The sequence below is a fragment of the Sphaerodactylus townsendi genome, linkage group LG03 (assembly GCF_021028975.2).
Source record: "Sphaerodactylus townsendi isolate TG3544 linkage group LG03, MPM_Stown_v2.3, whole genome shotgun sequence".
NCBI lineage: Eukaryota > Metazoa > Chordata > Lepidosauria > Squamata > Sphaerodactylidae > Sphaerodactylus > Sphaerodactylus townsendi.
Genome location: NC_059427.1, coordinates 10,756,299 through 10,778,274, shown reverse-complemented (window position 1 = coordinate 10,778,274; position 21,976 = coordinate 10,756,299). Strand labels below are relative to the sequence as shown.

The 21,976-nt window shown below is 46.5% G+C and overlaps 2 protein-coding genes across 2 annotated transcripts; both read right to left on the bottom strand.

Annotated features, from left to right (window-relative positions):
* Positions 1 to 379: 379 nt before the first annotated feature.
* On the bottom strand, positions 380 to 8,033 carry LOC125428693 (zinc finger and SCAN domain-containing protein 30-like). Its single transcript, XM_048489227.1, has 5 exons — positions 8,010 to 8,033; positions 7,861 to 7,910; positions 5,580 to 6,295; positions 3,060 to 3,192; positions 380 to 1,644 (listed from the first exon to the last, which is right to left on the bottom strand). Exons 2-5 carry the CDS (start codon positions 7,871 to 7,873, stop codon positions 761 to 763), a joined length of 1,746 nt encoding a protein of 581 aa, XP_048345184.1. The 5' UTR covers positions 7,874 to 7,910; positions 8,010 to 8,033; the 3' UTR covers positions 380 to 760.
* Positions 8,034 to 13,475: 5,442 nt separating this feature from the next.
* On the bottom strand, positions 13,476 to 21,177 carry LOC125428703 (zinc finger and SCAN domain-containing protein 31-like). Its single transcript, XM_048489253.1, has 5 exons — positions 21,046 to 21,177; positions 20,056 to 20,110; positions 17,679 to 18,409; positions 15,861 to 15,957; positions 13,476 to 14,621 (listed from the first exon to the last, which is right to left on the bottom strand). The coding sequence occupies exons 2-5, from the start codon at positions 20,075 to 20,077 to the stop codon at positions 13,753 to 13,755; spliced, it is 1,719 nt and encodes a 572-aa protein (XP_048345210.1). The 5' UTR covers positions 20,078 to 20,110; positions 21,046 to 21,177; the 3' UTR covers positions 13,476 to 13,752.
* Positions 21,178 to 21,976: the final 799 nt, after the last annotated feature.

Sequence of the window (21,976 nt, the reverse complement as noted above, 5' to 3'; positions counted from 1 at the left end):
TTATTATAATCTTCTATAAAGAACGTGATGCCCTGAAACGCAAAATATGGAGGGAGGAAAAAACAACTAAAAAAAGTAGACATGAAATACATTATTTTCTCTCTCACTGTTGTAACCTCACAGATGTTTTTGTAGCACAGTTCAAAGGTTCTGCTCCAGTACATTGGTTCGGTTTCTGGAGGGAGTTTCCAATCAAGTGCATGTTGATCTTGTATTTAGAATTTTGCTCCTAGCTGAGAGGTTTCACTAGGGTATCTATGTGTGAGGATATAAAATCTGACCCTGCCTAAAAGTCCTCCTAAACTTTTATTTAAGCAAAGCCTAGGTTCTCCCAACCCTAATCCACTTTCTTTTAAGAACATAAAAATCTGTAATCCTATTACAGGCACATTTTTATTTTCCTCCTCAAAAAAAAAAGGCATTGTGGACTCTATAATAATAATAATAAAGTTCAGTGCAATAGACACAGACACCTCGTCATCTCTATTTTGAGCACCTTACAGCCGTTCCTTAGCTTCCAGGCAAATTCTCACTCATTGACCAATTTAAGGCCTGCAAAATAAGTCAGAGTGGAAAATGGTTTCTGCATGTGTGGGGGTCAGACGACACGACTCTCTCTCACACAGTCACCTGTGATTCCTGACAAAATATTTTCGCTGCACTTCGAACCACTGTCTTCCTCATCAAGACCCGCCTTGCGTTGAATGAGGAGGTTTGGCCTGCCGCTAGAATCTGTCCCCCTTCCCCCTCCCAACCCAACTTAATCATTTGAGTGACTTCTCTCCTGGCTGTACCCTGTCAAAACCTTTAGGGGCGGAGGGGCTAGAGGCGGTTCTCCCCCCTTCGGAGCAATGACACGGTTTCTTCCACCTGGTGTCGACTTTTTCACGCAAAGCAAAGTGCAGTTTCCCAAAACAACATAACCCACCGCCGAGGTGTTCAAATGGCTTCCCTTTGCGCAGGTTTCCCTCTCGTGTTGGACCAGGGAGGCCCTGCGCCGGTAGCTTTTCCCACAGTCTTTGCAAATGTAGGGCCTCTCTCCTGTGTGTACCCTTTTGTGCTGGCTGAGGTTGGAGCTAGTGCTGAAGCTTTTCCCACAGTCCATACACTTGTGCGGTCTTTCCCCCGTGTGGATTTTCACATGCCTGCGCAGCTGAGATTGGCATGGCCACCTTTTCCCACAGTATGAACATTCATAGGATTGGGTCTTTGGAGGTGGACCAAGGTCCAAACCCAGACTGAAGCTTTTCCCACACTCGGCTGCAGGGACCCTCTCTTGAGACAGGCTCTCGTTTAAGATTCCATCATCTTCCACCCTGCAATCAATGTCTCTCTGCAGCGTCTTCCTTGGAGGATTTTCCTGGGGTCGTTTGGAGCCCGGTTGACTTCCCGGTGCTCCATCCCCTTTATGAACATGGAAGAGGTTCCCACTGGGCTTTTCCAAAGAGATTTCGCTGACTTCAGCCTGTCTGGCTCTCTCTGGTGGAAGGTTCTGCCTTTCTTTCTTGCCGTCTTGGACAAACGGAGAATCCTGCGGATGCTTCCCTGCTACCCATTCCGCCAGCTTCATGCTGCCTTCCGCTTGGTCAGGTTTCTCTGGAGGAAGATTCTCTGCTTCACTCTCAATCGTTTGCCCATTGTCTTCTGGAATTAAAACAAAGTATCGTTAGCTATTTTCTTCCATTCCCATCCCACCCATCATTTAAAGATCCCAGGAAAAATGTACAGGAAAATGTACAGGTTTCCCCCTCCCCCTTTAATCCTCACATCAGTCCTGTGATTTATGTTAGGCTGGACGGTCCAAGATCAACCAGTAAGTGCTATTTCCAGATGTTTTTTTTAAACCTGCGTCTTAAGCGTGCAGCCTGGTTAGAGTGTTGGACTAGTATGTGGGAGACTCAAGTTCAAATCCCCACTCTGCCTTGGAAGCTCAATGGGTGACCTTATGCCAATCTGCATCCTAAGGCAATGGTGGCGAACCTATGGCACAGGTGCCAGAGGTGGCACTCAGAGCCCTCACTGTGGGCACGCACAAACAGTCCCCCCCCCCCCATACATCTAGGCTGGCCTGGACCGCTGGGCTCGATTATTCGCATTAAACCGAGGACCTAGTTTTGGGGAAGCAGTGTAGGTAACCCTGTTAAGCGCTGTTAAACCCCACTGATTTTCATGCGAAGAACTAAAGCGCGATCCTTTACCTGGGAGTAAGCTCGGTTGCTGGCAATGGGGCTTGCTTCTGAGTAAACCCTCCTAGGGTCATGATTCACCCATTGGAAGAGTTGCACGGTTGCTTCAAAGCAAAGCCACCGACTACCACCAAGCTTACTCCCGAGTAACGCACACCTCAGAGCCAACCGTTTTTCCTAAACTAAAACCTCAGGTTAAATTGCCGTGTTGGCACTTTGCGATAAATAAGTGGGTCATTTGGGCCATTTGGGCACTCGGTCTCGAAAAGGTTTGCCATCACTGGCCTAAGGCCTAAGCAATCTCACAGGACTGCTGTGAGTATAAAATGCAGGAGAGGAGAAATGAGGCTGTAAGCTGTTTTATTTATTTACTTCATCTACGTGCCATCTTTCCCCCAAAGCAGTTTACACTGTTAACCTCTTTGAATTACCACTGGGGAGAAAAATATGGCGAATGCCTCCACAAACATAATTCCTGTCTCTAATCTGACCTGGCATTTGCTACCCAAAATTCATTTATTTATTAAACATGCATATCCCACCTTTCCTCCCAGTGCAAAGTGGCATAACAGCAGGAAGTTCACAAAGAAGGGTCTTGATTCTTTCTTTACGTCCTATCCTCAAAAATGGTGAGCAGAGGCTCAAAGCTACACCAGCAATCATGGCTGGACAGAAAGCCTGCAAGCTCAGGAAACCATCCAATGTACTTTGTATTTTAACTGTTCGCCCAGTCTCACCCTTAGTGCCGTAGCGAGGGGGAACTGCGCCCAGGGCATATGTGCCCTGTGCTCCTGGAATGTCCCACCCCCACAAGACGCGTGCCCCCCCTCGTCCCCTGGGTGATATGCCACTGCTCATCCTACAGATACTTACCAAACACCCTGGCACCCGCCTTGCCCTCCTGCATTGCTGTCCCAGAGAGCTCCATCTCCTCGGTATCTGACAGATCCGGCTCTTCCTTGGGGGAATGAACAATCACCTCCTCAAAAGGCTCCAGCTCCTGACACTAGAGAACAAACGCAGGGAAATGTCATGACAGGACAGGGAGAACAAATGCCTGACTCCACTGTGTAGCAGCAAAGGCAGTAAAGTAGACCAGATTTCATTCAAGAGCGCCTTGCCACATTCAGGATGAGGATCTCTCTAGCCTAGCACTGTGTTTCCAACGACTGTCAAGAGGACAAAGCAAAAAAAGCCTTTCCCTGGTGGTTGGCTCTCAGCAGCAGAACACTGCTCCTAAACATGGAGGTTCCATATATTTCCTGCCTCAAGATGCATTATCCCACAGTGTTATCCGAAATGGTTCAGTCTGTTCCTTTTTAGATGGGGGAATTAGCAAGTGACAGACCTGCCTTTTGAGAGGGGGTAGCCACGAGATCTTTTCTATCTTTGTTTATGGTAGGTGGTTCTCCTCAGAAATCTGCAGGAGTCAGAAATAAAGTTTAGCAATTTTATTGGAGGGTAAAATGATAAACTTACACACGCTCAAACATAAAACACAAGCACACAGAGTGTTCAAACAGTCCTAGCATGTAGATAGAGTTGAGAGGAAAGGTTTGGAATAGTTTGGGGCATTGTGGGGAAGGGTAATAATGACCTTGAAGAGGAATGGCTTGAGAAGCAAAATTCAGCATCAGCACTGAGGACCAAGGAGAAGAGGTGAAAGCAGATGGCATGCAGTGCAACTGAATCAGGGGTTAGTCCAGAAAGCACTGGGCACTGACTGCAAGGTGGGCAGCTAATTTATAGGGAAACTTTCCCTTCCAGCAATGTTAAGAGCTAAATCTTCCTGGACAAAGGAAGCTCTTGTCCTTCAGAGGAGAACAAAAGCGGACACTTTGGCTTGATGGCTCAAGCCCGAGGAGTGCCCAGTGATTAATCTTCAGGTGGAACTAATACAATTACAGTTCTGGGGTGATTCCAATGCAGATTTTTAACGGTCTTTTCCGGAGGTTAGTCAGGAAGATAGAATTAGTGAGGCAGGGAATAGGACAAAGGCAGTTCTGATTGTGTTAGGCCGTTGGCTATCTGCATACCCTTTGTTCACTGGAGACAGGGGTGCTGCAGTCCTGCAGGTTTATGCTTTGTCTTTCAAGATTGCCTTTGGTGAGGGGGTGGGGGAAAGTGAAGCAAACTGCTATGCATCTCAATGACTGACAGGAGGCTTGTCCTGGCAGATTCTTTCTTACTGGCACTACTGGGGTTAGATACAGGAGATGGCATCCATCTTTGGCCTGTATTTGCTAAAAACAGGGCCTCCCCATCTCACCACTAGGTCTGGCTGGTAACAACAGAGACAGTTATGAACCCAAAGATGAGGTAGAGGGGCTGTGGCTCAGCAGTAGACCATCTGCTTGGCATACAGAGGGTCCCTGGTTCACTCCACAGCATCACCAGTTAACAGGAAAAGGCAGTACGTTATGTGAAAGATCTCAGCCTGACACCCCGGAGAGCTGCTTTCAGTCTGAGTAGACCAGGGGTCTGCAACCTACGGCTCTCCAGATGTTCATGTCTCTCCAGATGTTCATGGACTACAATTCCCAATTGGCCATGCTGGCAGGGGCTGATGGGAATTGTAGTCCACGAACATCTGGAGAGCTGCAGGTTGCAGATCCCTGGAGTATACAATAAGGCAGCTTCACGTGACCACCTTTTACACCGTTTTAAACCCTTTTACACCGTTTTCACACGGCTGTTTTTGACCCATGCAGAATCCACTAGATATAGTATATACTGGAAAAGACAAACCCTAAAAAAAAGGAAACTATATCAAGGTGACAACCAAAAAAAATCACAATTGTGTACACAAATATATCCAGTGCAAAAGTGCTACATGTTTTTAATACTTCTGTGCAAGTGTGTCTGCTAAAGCGCAGAAACTGTAAAATAGTTAGGAATATGTGACTCAAGAATCTCCAAAAGCGCACCATAAACATTCAAGTATATTGCCCAATTCTCACATCAAGTCCTCTAGGAGAGAGTCCCAATGTCCACCATTCAACAACCATCCATAATATTAAAATCAAAGATGCGCTTCCTGGTTTTATGCCCGTTTCGTGGTGTGCTGTCATTTTCATCAGCATGTATGCGTGTCTTGCCTGCGCTGGATTCTTGTGTTTATCCTAAGTCCCCTCTAAGCCAGGCTAAGACTGCTGTTATGTTGTCTCTTCCGTGCATAAAGAGACTGCATGCAATTAATCTGAGTCAGCCCATTGGTCTATCTCACATGCTGTCATTTTAGGTCATCTACCAGCAGATATCCGGGAAACCAGGCCAGAAGGGTCCCTTCCCGGAAGGTGCTGGGGAGCAAACCTGGGGCCACCAAGGCAGGTGCTATGCCCCTGAATCACAGCCCCATCCCCTCTCGGACTTCCCAAATGGCAATGCACTCACCTGCCCTCCTTGTTTCTCCGGCTCCTCCAGCCTAAGCAAGAATGCCTCAGCCAAGGTCACCGCCTGGAGGCAGCTCTTGGGCCCTCCTTCCTGCACCCAGCTCTGCATTTCCTCTGGCAGGATGCTCAGGAACTGCTCCAAGACCAGCAGATCCAGGATCTCCTCCTTGGTGCATCTCTCTGGCTCCAGCCACTGACAACAGAGTCTCCAGAGCTGCCGGCAAACGTCTCGGGGCCCTTTGGCCTCCCAGTAGCAGAAGCGCCTGAAGCGCCGACAGCTCACCTGCGGGTCGACACCCTTTTCATCCAGCCTCTCTTCTTTCACTGCCACAGGGGGGTCTGGACTTTCCAGGGCCTCGCAGAGGCCCCTATGGAGACCCAATGGAGACTCAGTCTCAAGCTGTCCCCCAAGGTGCTGGGTTACATCTGCAACTCCCCTGAAGAAGTCCTGAAAAGATTTTGTATTCTCCCATGATTGCAGCTGAGGTATCTGTGGCCGCCGCCATCCTGAGCGAGGGGACTCCACCGTCTTCAGGAACTCCTGCCACTGGGCTTCCCACTGGTGCTGTGACCCCTCTTCAGGTTCCAGCTTAATTTGCTTTGGAGCCAGCCCACTGAGGGCCTCCCTACCAGTTCCTAGTGAAGCACCAGTAGGGTCTCTTGCCTCTTTCGGGGGTCCATCTGGATCCAATTTTTCCATCTTTACTTCCACATGCTCTGTAAAAGACAGTGCAAACAATGTATTGTCGAAGGCTTTCACGGACAGAATCACTGGGGCGCTGTGTGGTTTCCAGACTGTATGGCCGTGTTCTAGCAGCATTCTCTCCTGACGTTTCACCTGCATCTGTGGCTGGCATCTTCAGAGGATCCTCTGCCAGCCACAGATGCAGGCGAAACGTCAGGAGAGAATGCTGCTAGAACATGGCCATACAGCCCGGAAACCACACAGCACCTCAATGCAAACAATATTTTGCCTCTTGGTTTTGAAAGGCAGCAGAGGAAGAGATAGCCACCAATCTTCCCTGGGAAAAATGGAACAGTCAGATCATCTATCCAACTCATTCATACTTTGATCATCGATCTAAATTCCCCACCCCTTCAGGATTTCACTTCTACCAGTAAGAAACAAAGTTAAGTATGGCTGGGAGAGCTATATTGAAAGGTATGGGTCTTTTACGTCTGCATTTTTCACAATCAAATCTGCTTTTGGATTACTTTCAAAATTTGGGGAGGAGCTGTGTCTCAACAACAGGCCACCTGTTGGTGCACAGAAATTTCTAGGTTCAATTTCCAGTATCTCCAGGTAAAAATTACCAGCAATTTGTGTTGGGAAAAACATCCTAGAGAACTCTTGCCAGTCAGCAATGGTAAGACTGAGCTACTGGTACCGTTATTATTATTCTCTTTATTTATATGTATTTAAAACATGTATTAGTTGCCTTTTGTCCATATGGAGCTCCAGGTAATTTACAGCATAGATAAAAACATATGAAATGAAATAATTCAAAATATAAAACCTAGATTTAAACACACAATTCAGGAGTCCTGAGTAAGTTAACAAAATGTGGCCCTAAACAACTTGAGGCGGGCAGGTACACCCCTTACTTACTCAAACCCCCTTACCCCTGCCCCCTTACTGAAACTGAAAGCCCATTACAAAATATGAAACACAAATTCTCTTCAAATAGCAACGACATAGTACAAACCATGCAGCAGACTTAGGATTACAAAACTGGACAGGGATTTTTTTTTGGTGGGGGGAGGGTACATAACATTGCCAGCTCTGAATTTGGAAATTCCTGGAGATGTTGGAGGTTGATCCTGGGAAGAAGCCAGGTTTTAGGAGGGGAAAACTTCATCAGGGTATAATGTCATTGATCTCGCTTTCCAAAGCAGCTATTTTCTCCAGGGATAACTGATCTCTGTTGGTTCTGGTGGGTTTTCCGGGCTGTGTGGCCATGGTCTGGTGGATCTTGTTCCTAACGTTTCGCCTGCATCTGTGGCTGGCATCTTCAGAGGTGTATCACAGAGGGAAGTCTGTTACACACTGTGATCTCTGTTGCCTGGAGATCAGTTAATTCCGGGAGATCATCATCCACCAGCACCTTTGGGGGGGGGAGGGGCTTCCAAGTCCTAAGGTGGGCAAGGCAACCAGTGGAAATGAGCACCTTTTGACATATGATCCAACTATCTCAGACATTGCCCCCCCCCCCTTTTGCAACTCTTCCCTGCACAGCTTCGCCCCCTTCCAGAAATCCGCCTATTCTTTGCAGGACACTCACCCTCTTTTTCCATGCTGGCGAAGAGACACGTGTTTGAAGTTGCTCCCTGTCTGGGGAAATAAAACAAAACAGTAAGAAATCCAGAAGTGGGGATCCCATTAAGGACAGTAAAGGGAGAGGACAGGAAGCAGGAAGGCGTCCTTTGCTACCTCTTTTTTTTTTTGTTGGCTCGGTTCTCACTTTGAGCTGTTTGGGACGTTCTAGGAAAGAAGAACTCAGTGCGTTTAACCCTTTCGGCCATGCTTAGGGGACAGAAGGGGGAAATTGGATTCTATAGGGGGGAGAGCAGCCAGTCTGTGTAAGATAACGGCAGTTGTTGCAACTATCCGAGGCTGACTGATGGTTTTTTTTTTTCACCCCCTCGGGGAAGAATAACGATTTGTGCATCAAGAAGAAAAAACAGCACGGCCAATTGCTTGGAGGCGCAGAAAGGGCAGCCAGCCAGGCGGAGTAAAGTTGCCAGCTGAAGGCAGAGACCCAAAAATTATGTTTTACCCACTTTTCAGAATATTAGTCAAGGCATTAAAGGGGGAAACAAACAGGTACATTTAAAGCACAAAATTCAACGACACAACAAGCCATTAAAATACCAAGGCATTAGAAACTGAGAAATTAGGAGCATATGAGAGCACTGGGCTGCAGAGGACCACAAGGAAAGAGCAGTCTATCTGAGCAGTGAGAAGTACAGAAAAAGAGTTCCAACCATCTTAACAGTGCTGATTTTTTAAGGAATGACCAGGTTAGGAGCTGCAAAAAAACCACCCCTTCATTCTACTACATTCCAGGTTGGAAAAGGTTAACATTATACCATTATGTTTACATCCTGGTTATTAATAGTGTGTATGTGTGTGTACACATGTACACTTATATTTAGTCTTTATTATCTTACTGCGTTGTCATGTAAAGTTGCCAACTCTGGGGTGGAGTATTCCTGGAGATCTGGATAGAAGCCTGGGGAGGTCAGGGTTCAGGGAAAGAAGGGATCTCAGCCAAGTCCAATACCATAGAGTCAACACCCAAACCAAGCATTTCCTCCAAAGCACAGGTGTCAAACTTGTGGCCCTCCAGATGTTATGGACTACAGTTCCCATCACCCCCTGCCAGCATTATGCTGGCAGGGGATGATGGGAACTGTAGTCCATAACATCTGGAGGGCCAAAAGTTTGACATGTGTGCTCCAAAGGAACTGATCTCTGTAATCTGGAGATTAATTATAATTCCAGGAGATCGCCAGCCCCCACCTGGGCGCTGCAACTCTAGCTAATAATTAGTAATTATTGCTTTGTTCGTTTAACACCAGCTTAGTGTGGTCGTTAAGAGTGATGGACTCTAATTGGAGAACCAGGTTTGTTCCCTCCTCCACAAGATGCCTGCTGGATGACCTTGGGACAGTCACAGTTCTCTCAGGACTCTCTCAGCCCCACCTACCTCACGAGGGGTCTGTTGTGGGGAGAGGAAGGGAAAGGAGCTTGTAAGCCAATTTGAGACTTCTTACAGGAGATAAAGACAGGGTATAAACCCAAACTCCTCTTCTTCTACACTTGTGTCCTGCTATCATACATTCATCTCCCCTTTTTGTCTTATAAGGTAGGTTAGACCAGGGGTAGGGAACCTTTAATGCTCAAAGAGCCATTTGGACCCGTTTTCCATGGGAAAAGAAAACACTTGGAGCCGCAAATAATTTTTGACATTTAAAATACAGATAACACTGTAAATATTGGGTTTTTTAACCTTTTACTCCGCTCATTCTGAGAAGCGCATGGATGCGCCCGCCCTGCTGCCTGCAGGGCGGGGCAAGGACTCAGAACCCAGCGGCTGGCTTCGCCAGCTGCCGCCGGGAAGTGCCGCCCAGCTCAGCGGGGCAGAGGGCTGAGAGAGGAAGCCAGCTGGCGCTTGTAGCCGACTGGCGGGCAGTTGGTTCACACCACACCCTACTGCCTGCAGAGGCAGAAGAGATGGAGCTCCAGCTGCCGGCTAGTTGAGAACGGAAGTGCAAGCATGCGGCTGCCTCGGGAGCCGCATGAGTTCCCTACCCCTGGGTTAGACTGAGAGAAAGAGAAAAGTTATTGACTTGCCCAAGTTCGCTTGCTACGTTTCATAACAGTGCGGATCCAACCAGACATGAAGCGGCAGAGCCATCATCAGGATCTTTCTTTCTTAGTAGCTTATATGGTTGCTTTGAAGCTTGGGGCAATGCCGCTGAAGGAGTGGTTGTGTAGTTCAATTTGAGGATGAAGCATATATACACCCTTTGGTTATCATCAGTCCTGTTCCACAACATGGGTTTCCACTCTGGCTTGGGATACTCTTGGGAATTTAGGGGCAGGGCCTAGGAGGAGTGGGAGCTCTCTGGGGGACGTACGCAAAGCAGATATTCTGCTAACAAGCCACCACATGTTCCTTTCTCAGCTGGCCCTACCCTACATGGTTGTTGTGAAGCTAAAATGGATGATAGATGCATGCAACCTTTGGAAAATAACAATGAAGTAAAACGTTATAATTACAAGTAGGTGGGCAGTCCTCTTCACCAGATGAATTTCTGCCTGTCCTGCGGCCGTCAAAAGATACAGAGCTGTTGCTTGAGTGGGGCGGATGTCAGCAACCTGATGAACACAGATTCACTGAACAGAGACAGCAGCTTTCATTGGACCTGAGTTCTCTTGAACTCAATGCTTTGCAAGACAGTCCACGGACAGAGTTCAAAGATGCTGAGGAGCTCAGCCAAAGAGAAGAAAACTGACGCCTTGGAGGCTTCCAGAATGCTGTCGGCCTCATTACAGTGGGCATTGTGACAACAGAACGCCAGGTGCCAAGGTGATATAGCAGGGCAAGATGGAGAAAGCAAAGATCCACAATGAATAAGCAGTGTAGAAAAATCTCTGATAGAAGCTTAACAAAAGGTTTGCCCTTTGTCCTACTCAGAAGCTTATAGGAAATTAAAAGGTCAACTATTGAATAGAGAGTTCTCTACCCTAATCACCGCAGCCAAGAAAACGTGCTCCCCTGTGTATTTTTCTCTCCCACTTGGCATACTACCTGTATTGCTTAGTAAACCCTGTTCAAAGGAGAGCCATAATGCTTGCCAGGTTTAATGTTATGCCTTCTGCCTTGTTACATGGCAGATTTAATAAGCAAGAAAAGGCTAAAAGATTGTGCCCATGTAACGATGGCTCAGTTGAATCTCTGGCCCACCAATTACTTCACTGTCTCAGATTCAAGGAAATCAGATCCAAGTATGTGAATCTCACTCCTTTACATTTACCCAATCTCCCCGATTTAATTAATTACACTACTTGTTGGACAACTCTGATCCTTCTCTCTGTATGATAGTGGCAGACTTTCTCCTGGAAATTACTAAATGCCAGTAGATTTCCTTCGTCCTAACATGTATATCCTGTATTGTATATGCTTTTTAATCTGTTTTTATTATTGTTGTACTGCTGTCTATGCCAATAAAGGCTTGCTTAACAAAAGGTTTATTTACCTCAAAGTCAGGAAAAGTTTCAACTGCCCATTGCCACCCATTTGTTAAAGGGACAGGACATTCTTCTTCAGGTTGAGTTGCCTGGTCACAGACAACCCTATTTCCATGGGATTGTTACCGGTAGCTCATGGGGGAAGTGTGTACAGATATGGGCTGTCTCTGTGATTCAGTCGAGAACATCTGAATGCTTCCATGTCTAACCCAAAAACGAGCAATGTTCCCCACCCTCAAACTTCCTGGCACAAACCTGGCAGAGGATATAAATTTTGTTGAATAAAATATTGTGCATGTACCAAGTATATATGATGAAATACACAATTTAAATCATACATTTATTCAGGTATTGCCCGCCCTGCTTTTTTTTTAACTGAAGAGATATTGGCTGTTTCTTTGGTAAGTGCAGGCTGTACTCCCATTCACTGTAATATGTATCTGTAATATTTTTACTATGCAAAGCATAGTAAAAGCAGCCAGCATTTCCTGGCATCTGGGTTTCTGTGATATCAATTTTGCCTCATTATAGCCCAGGTTTGATGCTTTTTTCTTAAAGTTTGGAAAAGATTGCTACAAAGTCATGTGGTTGAAAAAAATCAGATTTGCCTGGGCCTAGTGTGCATAGTGGCCATTTTCCCTGCCTACTGATGCCATATCCTTCTGCTGCCATGAAGCCCTTTGGAGCAGCTCTGATGTAGTGGTTAAGAGCAGGTGTACTCTAATCTGGAGTAACCTGGTTTGATTCCCCGCTCTGCCGCTTGAGCTGTGAAGGCTTATCTGGGGAATTCAGATTAGCCTATGCACTCCAATACATGCCAGCTGGGTGACCTTGGGCTAGTCACAGTTCTTCTGAGCTCTCTCAGCCCCACCTATCTCACCGGGGGTGGGGAATTAGATTTTAAGCCCCTTTGAGTCTCCTTACAGGAGAGAAAGGGTGGATATAAATCCAACTCTTCTTCTTTTTTTGGTTTTATGGGAAGTGGCTATCATTATTCATTATATCATACAAAGATATGATGATCTGTGTGAGTATCTGAATTCCAGCTTTTGGGGTTTTTTTTAAAGTAATTCTATAACCTTTTTCATTGGGAAGATATCAGAGGAAAGGTAAATCTCTGGAATCAAAAGTGTAAAATAATACTTTTTAAAAATGAAATTTAAAGCATTTAAAGAAAATGGGAATTCAAAGAACCTGATGCACACATTGTTATATTATTATAACAACATTAAATTGCTTGTTGTTGTTTTTAAAGGGAAAAGACCTGGTGGGCTGTGTAAGTGTGTGTCGGTATGTAAAACAAATAGCTACTGTTGGAGATCTGGGGTGAGGAAAATGTTGGAGAACTTGCCAAGTGGAATCCCTGGTGCCACTGCACTTTATTGGAAATTGTAGCAGCAATGGGGAAACCACAAAAAGCTGATATTGTGTGAAAAACCTATCCAATAGATTAGTTCCATCTGTTCTCAGTCCAATTTATATATAAAGCACAGGAAAACAATATGGTGCCTTGGCACCCACCAATACCTATTTCGGTTCCTGTCAAGTGTTTTTGAGAAAGCGGGTGAGCTAGGTGGGGCTTTTGCCCAGCAAGGCTTCTGATTGGCTGTGTAGATCTCTTTAAAATGTTGCTTTGGCAACAAACTGCTACCACAGCACAAAGAAATTCACTGTGTGACTGAAATTATACTGTAGCAACCATTTTGCAGCCGGCAAAATGGTTTATTTAGTTGGTACATTTTTATCCCACCCATATTTCAAGCAGCTTGTGTGGGAGGTCATCATAGCTCTCCCTGCCTCCATTTGTTTATTATTATTTTACTCATTTACTTCATTGACACTTCATCTTCTTCTTCAATGAGGACCCAAAGTGGCTCATATTGTTCTCCATTCTTCTATTTTATCCTCACAACAACCCTGTGAGGTAGGAACAGGCTGAAAAATGTGTGATTGGCCCAAGATCATCCAGCAACCTTCAGATAGGATGGGCTGAGAGAGAGAGACTGGCCTGACGTCACCCAGCAACTTTCATGTTTCTGTGAGAATTTGAAACCAGATCTTGCCAGCCTTAGTCCTGACCACCGCACAGCACTGGCTTGAGCGTTCAAAGTGTATCACATAAATAATCCTTAAAACAACCCCAGTAAGGAAGGTCTGTATTATTATCCATAAATTGCAGACTTTGGGTAGGGAGCCAAGAAAAAGACATTTGAACCCAACACAAGCAACATCATAACAGGAGGAAGATACAGCAAAAGGTCTTCCACAAGCTAGACCTTTGGACTGAGCCTGCCAGTTCTGTTCCTAAACAGATGGTGCTTTGCTTAAATATACAGTCTAAAATCAACCACACTGGAAAACCACATGACCTTTTCTCGTGTCTGTAAACTATTACAAAAAAATAATAATGCTGGAATTAACATTGCTTCGGGGCCATGTGGAGTTTCTGATGTCGAAGAAGGCCACTGCGACGGGTGAAACATTTCTGGCACTCTGCACATTCGTATGGCTTCACTCCTGTGTGGGTTCTCTCGTGCTGAATCAGGTATGACCTCCGGCTAAAGCTTTGCCCGCAGTCTGAACACTCATAGGGTTTCTCCCCAGTGTGGATTCTTTCGTGTTCTGTAAGGACTGAGCTGTAACTGAAGCTTTTCCCACACTCCGAGCATGTGTAAGGTTTTTCTCCAGTGTGCATTCTCTGATGTATCAAGAGGTGGGACTGCCTGCTAAAGGTTCTACCACACTCAGAGCACGTATGCTGGTTTGTTTTGGCATAGATCTCCTGAGGTCGAGAAGCTTCATAGGGCCGGGGGAACTTTTTTCCAAAGTCTGACCATATAGAAGGTCTCCCTCTGGCATGCAATCGTTCATGCATATTAAGATGCAGTTTCAACTTAAAGCTCTTGCCCCATTCAGTGGATTTGTATGTTTTTCCTCCTGTTTCTATTTGCTGATACTCAAGAAAGTTCAAACTCTGGCGGATATCTTTCTTACAATCTGCACCTGCCTTTTTCCTCTTATGTTGGCATAAGCCCTCTTGGAGGGTCTTTCCGTGCAAAAGTTTCCCAGTCCCTTCGCAAAGAAAAGTTTGTTCTGATGTCTTCCAGGAATGGCTTTCCTGGTAATTGTCTGGCTCAGGCAAACTTTTGTGTATCTGTTCCTGCTCAGGAACTTGGAAAAACTTCTCTTTACCTTCCCACAATGCACCAGGGGTGCCCACTTCTTTCGGTTCTTCCAGCTGAAGATCCACTTCTTCCTCTTTTACGATTATATGCCAATTGTCTCCTGGAAAAAACAGAGTCATTATGAAATCCAGTCCTTTGGAGTGAAGAAGAAGAGGAAGAAGAGGAAGAGGAGGAGTTTGGATGTATATCCCCCCCTTTCTCTCCTGCAGGAGACTCAAAGGGGCTTACAATCTCCTTGCCCTTCCCCCCCCACAACAAACACCCTGTGAGGTGGGTGGGGCTGAGAGAGCTCCGAGAAGCTGTGACTAGCCAAGGTCACCCAGCTGGCATGTGTGGGAGTGTACAGGCTAATCTGAATTCCCCAGATAAACCTCCACAGCTCAGGCGGCAGAGCGGGGAATCAAACCCGGTTCCTCCAGATTAGATGCACGAGCTCTTAACCTCCTATGCCACTGCTGCTCCTAGAGGAAATTGGAAGCCTATGAACACACATATAGCAAACTAAGAGCTGGCCTACACTTTGAGAAAAGAAACACAGTCAATGGTAGAGCTGCTGACTCTGGGATGAGAAACTCCTGGAGATTTGGGGTTCTGAGGAAAGTGGAGTTTGGGGAGCAGAAAGACCTCAGTTGGGTATGATAAAGGCCATCCTCAAAAGCAACATTTTCTACCAGAAATTAATCTCTGTAGCCTGGATACCAGCTGTAACTGCAGGAGATCACCAGATACTGCCTGGAGGTTGGCAATCCTACACTGACTAAGCACATCCACATTACAGTCATTCTCTGACTATCCACATCTTTTTAACTGGACTGGTTTCTGACAAAGAATTCTGGGAGTTGTAGTTTTGTGAGGGTTCAGGGAGACAGAGCTAGTGAGACTGTCCCCCCACTAAATATCTAAATTACTCAGGATACTGTGAGGAAAGGGAATGGCCAGTGTAGTGTATTTGTTGATTTAGGAATTGTGTAAGCCACCTCTCCAGACCTGTTTGACACATAGGCCCCTTCTGCACACGCAAAATAATGCATTTTCAAACCACTTTCACAACTGTTTGCAAGCGGATATTGCCATTCCGCACAGCTTCAAAGAGTACTGAAAGCAGTTTGAAAGTGCATTATTCTGCATGTGCGGAATGAGCCATACACAACTAAAAAAACCCAGAACCAGCAGCAACAATAAAAAAGTATGAATGATGCGGTGAAGCTGGTTTGGTAGTTTCAGCACCTTGGAAAATGAGCAGGATGAAAATACAATATATGATCATCACATCCTGAATGTCAGGAAACAAAATTCTCCACCCTGATGCAAACACCTGGACACTCTACGACCGCCTTACCAGGGAAAGCAGTCTCCCCATCACCCTCCTGCGTAGGTTCCGTGGGAAGTTGACTCTTTACTGTCTGTGATGGATCTCCTCCAGATGTCCTTTGTGCCTGAAAAAAAGGTCACACATCAATTAGTCAAGGGTTGGGGGATAAATCCAGATGAGCACTGAGACTGATTTGGCACCCGAAGTTTTAAAAAAATCAAATACACAGAATTCCCGTTCCCCCAGAGGCGTAGCAAGGGGGGAAAGTGCTGGGTTCACCGGTGCGTCCTCTGTCCTGCCCCGCCCTGGAACACTCACACCCCCGGAACGCCCTTGCCACATCCTCACAGGGGCGCGCGCCCGGTGCGTTGCCCCCCCCTTGTTCCCTTGGAGCTACGCCTCTGCCTTCCCCTTCTGAATTTTATTTTTTAAAACTTTGTTTATGTCTGTCATTCTCACTTAGAGTCCAGGCAGATTACAGTGAAAATCAATATGATTAGTAGAAAGAGGTGTCTATAAGTATAGGAAGCAACATAATAGGGCTAGGGTTCAGAAATGTGAAGAAAATCACGACCTATTAGAAACAATGGGTTAAACAAAGTGATCACAGGCTTAGAAGAAGAAGAAGAAGGAGGAGGAGGAGGAGGAGGAGGAGGAGGAGGAGTTTGGATTTATATCCCCCCTTTTTCTCCTGCAGGAGACTCAAAGGGGCTGACAATCTCCTTGCCCTTCCCCCCTCACAACAAACACCCTGTGAGGTAGGTGGGGCTGAGAGAGCTCCGAGAAGCTGTGACTAGCCCAAGGTCACCCAGCTGGCGTGAATTCCCCAGATAAGCCTCCACAGCTCAGGCGGCAGAGTGGAGAATCAAACCCGGTTCCTCCAGATTAGATACACAAGCTCTTAACCTCCTACGCCACTGCTGCAGCATAGTCATGCCAACTAAATCATCAGCAACTGACTGTGAGCTAGGGTTGCAAACTCTGGGTTGGAAAATTCCCAGGAAGGGGGGGGGTTGTGGGGAGTGTGGGGTTTGGAGTGTGGGGTTTGGAGGAGGACTTCAGACAATTCTCCATATTGTCAGATGTAATAGAGAAAAATTTCAAGACTCCCACCTGGAGGCTGGCAACCCTACAACAACCCTACAGGCCCACCCAAACGCAGTTGTCCTTACATGATCCTATGGCTCTGCCTCGTGTATTTATTTCAGTTTGTACATCACCTCTCCAAATATGCTGGAGGCAGCCCAGAACTTAAACAGACGAGCACTGCCTTCCTGCATGGCTAAGTGAAAGAGCCTCTGTTTTGCAGGCAGAAGGTCCCAAGTTCCATCCACAGCATCTCCGATTAAAGGAACAGGTAGCAGGTGATGTGAAAGGCCTCTGCCTGAAGGCCCTGGAGAGCAACGGCTAGTCATATGGAGTTTTGACCTTGGTGAACCAGTGGTCTGATTCAGCATACAGCAGCTTCATGCATGTTCTTATGGGCAGCACCTTGCTAGGATGTTAGGCACAGAAAGGTCTTTCTCAGCACCGGAGATACTGCAGATGCCAAACCTGGGCAACACCTGCTTTGAATACAGAAGATGCACCCTTACATGATAGCCCTATCCCACAGGTGTCACTCGTGGCCCTCCAGATGTTATGGACTGCAGCTCCCATCATCCCCTGCCAGCATGGTGCTGGCAGGGGATGGTGGGAGCTGTAGTCCATAACATCTGGAGGGCCGCGAGTTTGACACCTATGCCCTATCCTGTTGCCCACAATCTCACCCTTGATAAGATTCCTAAACAGGAATCTGTGCCAGATTTCTTCCCCGATTAGTTTGCTTTCCCACACGCCCCTTACCTGCCCTTTCTGGCTCTCGGACTCCTTCAGCATCAACAGGAAGTTCTCTGCTAGGGCCAATGCCTGGCTGCAGGTCTCTGGCCTGCATTCCGTGACCCAGCCTTGCATTTCCTCCGGCAGGACCGCCAAGAACTGTTCCAGGATCAGCAGCTCCAAGATCTCCTCCTTGGTGTGTCTCTCAGGCTTCAGCCATTGGTGACAAAGCTCCCAGAGTTGGCCAAAAACCTCTCGAGGTCCCTCTGCCTCCCAGTAACGGAAGTGCCTGAAGCGCCGGCGCCGAATCTCCAAGCCGACGGGATCCTCCTCTGCAGTCTCAACTAGAGCCACATTTCCAGACAGATCCTGGTTTCTGTCAGCCTGGTTGGTTTCTACACTGCTAGTCGACAGCACTGAGGTCCTCCATTCACCACGAGGCCACTGTTCAGCATCATCTGATCCTTTGAAGCAAAGCTTCAACGCCTTCACATTCTCCTCAGACTGGGGCAGCTGGGAGTTTTCCCATCCTCGTTGAGGAAATGGTGTTTCCTTTGGCAGCTCCTGCCTCTGGGCTTTCCAAAAGTGATGTGGCTCTTCTGGAGGCTCTTGCTTAATATCATGTCTGGCTGCTTCAGTCAGGTGTTCTCCGCTTGCCTCAACCTGGATGAAGCGAAGGTCTCTCTCCTGGCCGGCTCCTGATTTGTCTGCTGCCGGATCCTGCTTTTCCACCTTGATTTCTGTCATGTTTTTTTGCTCTGTTGACAAAAATCAAAAGACATTCAGCGCCAGTAAGAGGCATAAAACCCAATTTTTGAAAAGCTGCTATAAGTGATTGGCGTAACGCACAGGTGAGAGACCATGTAGTGTAGTGGTTAGACAATAACTGTAAAGATCCACCTTCAGAATTGGAGCTAACAGAGCATTTTTACCGACGAGGAATTTCCACCCGCAGAGCATGACTTTCCCATCCTTTATCTGGAGTTCCAACCCAAAACACCACCACAAATATATTGTTGAAGGCTTTCACAGCTGGAAAGTGGCTGCTGTGCGTTTTCTGGGTTGTGTGGCCACGGTCTGGTGCTTTTAGCTCCTAACGTTTCACCCACACCTGTGGCTGGCTTCTTCAGAGGCGTGCCACGGTAAGATGTGTTTCTCTCCATGGCACGCTTCTTACCATGAAAACAAGCCAAATTGTGTGTAACGTAAATGACAGAGGAACAAAACAGCGCGTCACACACTGAAGACGGAGAATCAATATATTCAATGAATGTATTTATGTATATTTTATAATTGTCCAGTTACTGAATCCAATATTTGTACATCCAGTTTTTTCAATTCAATTTCAATTCCACATAGAAAGTACTTCCCAAATGACTCGCGTGTTTATAAGTACGTTTTCACGGTAGTCTTCCTCAGGAGAAGCAATTCTTTCAGGAAAATTATTCATTCATTTGCCATGCACAGGTCTTTCTACAAATAAATAAACAACATAGTATAATTTGTACATTAGATGACTGCTAACATTTCCCACTATAATCATTATGGTTTTTGTAAAACCAATTTTCTAAAATTGTTAAAAATGGTGTTCGATATTGCTAGAATCTAATGTACAAATTATACTATGTTGTTTTATTTATTTGTAGAAAGACCTGTGCATGGCAAATGAATGAATAATTTTCCTGAAAGAATTGCTTCTCCTGAGGAAGACGTACTGAGGAAGAGCCTGAGGAAGAATTGCTTCTCCTGAGGAAGAGCCAGATTTCTTCCCCGATTAATTTGCTTTCCCACACGCCCCTTACCTGCCCTTTCTGGCTCTCGGACTCCTTCAGCATCAACAGGAAGTTCTCTGCTAGGGCCAATGCCTGGCTGCAGGTCTCTGGCCTGCATTCCGTGACCCAGCCTTGCATTTCCTCCGGCAGGACCGCCAAGAACTGTTCCAGGATCAGCAGCTCCAAGATCTCCTCCTTGGTGTGTCTCTCAGGCTTCAGCCATTGGTGACAAAGCTCCCAGAGCCAGTGAAAACGTACTTATAAACGCGCAAGTCGTTTGGGAAGTACTTTCTATATGGAATTGAAATTGAATTGAAAAAACTGGATGTACAAATATTGGATTCAGTAACTGGACAATTATAAAATATACATAAATACATTCATTGAATATATTGATTCTCTGTCTTCAGTGTGTGAGATGCTTCTTACCATGACATACCTCTGCTGGCGCCAGCCACAAGTGTGGGTGAAATGTTAGGAGTTAAAATCATCAAACCACAGCCACACAGCCTGGAAAACCCACAACAGCCACCAGACATGTTCAGAGGAGGCCTCCATTTTCCCAAGGAGAACTAGCTCAGGGGCATTTGGGGCTGCAGCTAGAAGCAGGAGGCAAGAAGGTCACACTCCACCTGTGGCAATCCTTCTGTCCATCGAAATGCACCACTCGATCCAAGCCGACAGTCCCTGTACAGGCATTAAGAAAAGAGAAGTCCGTAATCTACATCCCTGTGTCAAAAGCTCACTTTCTCTCCTGAGGTAGCACATTTACTACTTAACCTTCATAAAACACTTCGTATACATCCCCTCTCAATAGTCACATTAGGTAGGCTGGGCCGTGATTCCCCATATTGCAGGTGGGAGCTGTGGGGCTGAGGCCAAAAGGGAACAGCTCATGTAAGACCTAAATATCAAAGAGTGTTTCTGGCATTCACCAGATGTTGGTAGAAGCTTTCAGGAGCCAGAGTCTGCTTCATTAGTGCCAGGAGCAAGTTTCAAACCAGAGATTTTGCACTTCACAGGGAGGGGTCATGGCTGAGTGGTAGAAGCCCTGCAGAAGGTCAGAGGTCGCTGTTGTAAATGTCCATTCAAATACACTAAATCACAGGTGTCAAACTCACGGCCCTCCAGATGTTATGGACTACAGTTCCCATCATCCCCTGCCAGCATGATGCTGGCGGGGGATGATGGGAACTGTAGTCCATAACATCTGGAGGGCCGCAAGTTTGACACCTATGCCCTAAATACAGCCTGTAAATCAATCCAATGAATGCCTCGTTTGATCACTGGCAGAATCCAACTTAGGTTGCCAACTTGGGCACGAGAGGGGTACTGTCCTAGCTTGGTCCAGCTCTTGACGCTTCTGCAGAAAACCAGTAGGGGGCAGTGTTTCAACAGTCAAATGTGATTGATGGCCGTAAAGCACTGGTTTGTAAGAGGCAACCCTCATTTATTACCTTGGCGGAGGAGTTTTGTGGACTGTCATTTTATGGCCTGAATGGCTTCCTCCAGGGAGCTGCCAGATATACACCTTTCAAATAGATACACACCTTCCCAGCAGTGGTATCCCAAAACCTCTCTCCTGCCCATGCAGATTTCCTTCTTCCAGGCCTTGAACTCACCTGTTCCTTGTGGTCTTTCCATCGCTTTCCCGGGAACAGGCTCCAGATCTTGCAAAACAGACGAAATCCAGAAAAGGGACAGTTTCGGCCAACCGGGGAAGGGGTGGAGGGACACAAAGGCACAGCATTCACAGAGACCTTTGCAAATTCATATGCCTCTCTGGGCACTAGAGCTCTATTTATTTAACCCTTCAGAATCCTACATTGTATTTTTTAATCCTCCCAGGAGTTGACGCAAGATGGGAGGGAAAAACAGAGACATGTTGTGGCAACCCCTACGTGAGGGATTTATGATATTTGTTTGTTTATCTTCCTGTGGGCTTTTTGGCATTTGGTGTGACTTGCCTGCTTGATATCTAGGGTTGTCGTCCTTCAAAAGAGATTCCTCCACCTGCCCTTTTAACAATATCAGTTTCGTCCTGAGCAAATAGCAAGTGATCCTATTGACCTCCATGCCATGAAAAACTTCAGTCGCCTGTTTAGGTGGTTGAGGCATTTTATTCCTGGACCAATTCTACGATTGCACCCCAACAGCCTAAGTGCATTTTGTTATTTCACCCTGTAATTCCAACTCCCACCTTCACTCCAGCCTTCCATTAGACCACATCACAATATGCGGGGTAAGAGCCTTGAAAAGGGGCACAGGCATGTGTACCTAGTGATGCTGCAGATGCCGATATAGTGCAGTAGAAATAGAGCTTCCACATGGCAGCACTTTCCTCCCCCCAGTCTCCCAGTAGTGGCCCCCCCCCCCCCCCCACATCTCCAGGGCATTTTCTTTTTCATCAGCACTTCAGTATCATGATGTTGATATATAACAGTGGTGGCGAATCTATGGCACGGGTGCCAGAGGTGGCACTCAGAGCCCTTTCTATGGGCACGTGTGCAGAGTTCATCATGGGTGTGTGTGGAAAATTACCCCCCCCTCCCC

Bases quoted from the DNA above. Each gene is read 5' to 3' on its own strand.
- LOC125428703 (XM_048489253.1), bottom strand. From the start codon at position 20,077: ATGGACAGAAGGATTGCCACAG. The intron at 18,410-20,055 runs GTGGAGTGTGAC...TTTTGTCAACAG, and splicing joins GGACAGAAGGATTGCCACAG to AGCAAAAAAACATGACAGAA. The intron at 14,622-15,860 runs GTAAGGCGGTCG...TGTTTTTTCCAG, and splicing joins TGGGGAGACTGCTTTCCCTG to GAGACAATTGGCATATAATC.
- LOC125428693 (XM_048489227.1), bottom strand. The intron at 3,193-5,579 runs GTGAGTGCATTG...TTTGTTCTCTAG, and splicing joins CGGAGAAACAAGGAGGGCAG to TGTCAGGAGCTGGAGCCTTT. The intron at 1,645-3,059 runs GTAAGTATCTGT...TTTTAATTCCAG, and splicing joins GGCGGGTGCCAGGGTGTTTG to AAGACAATGGGCAAACGATT.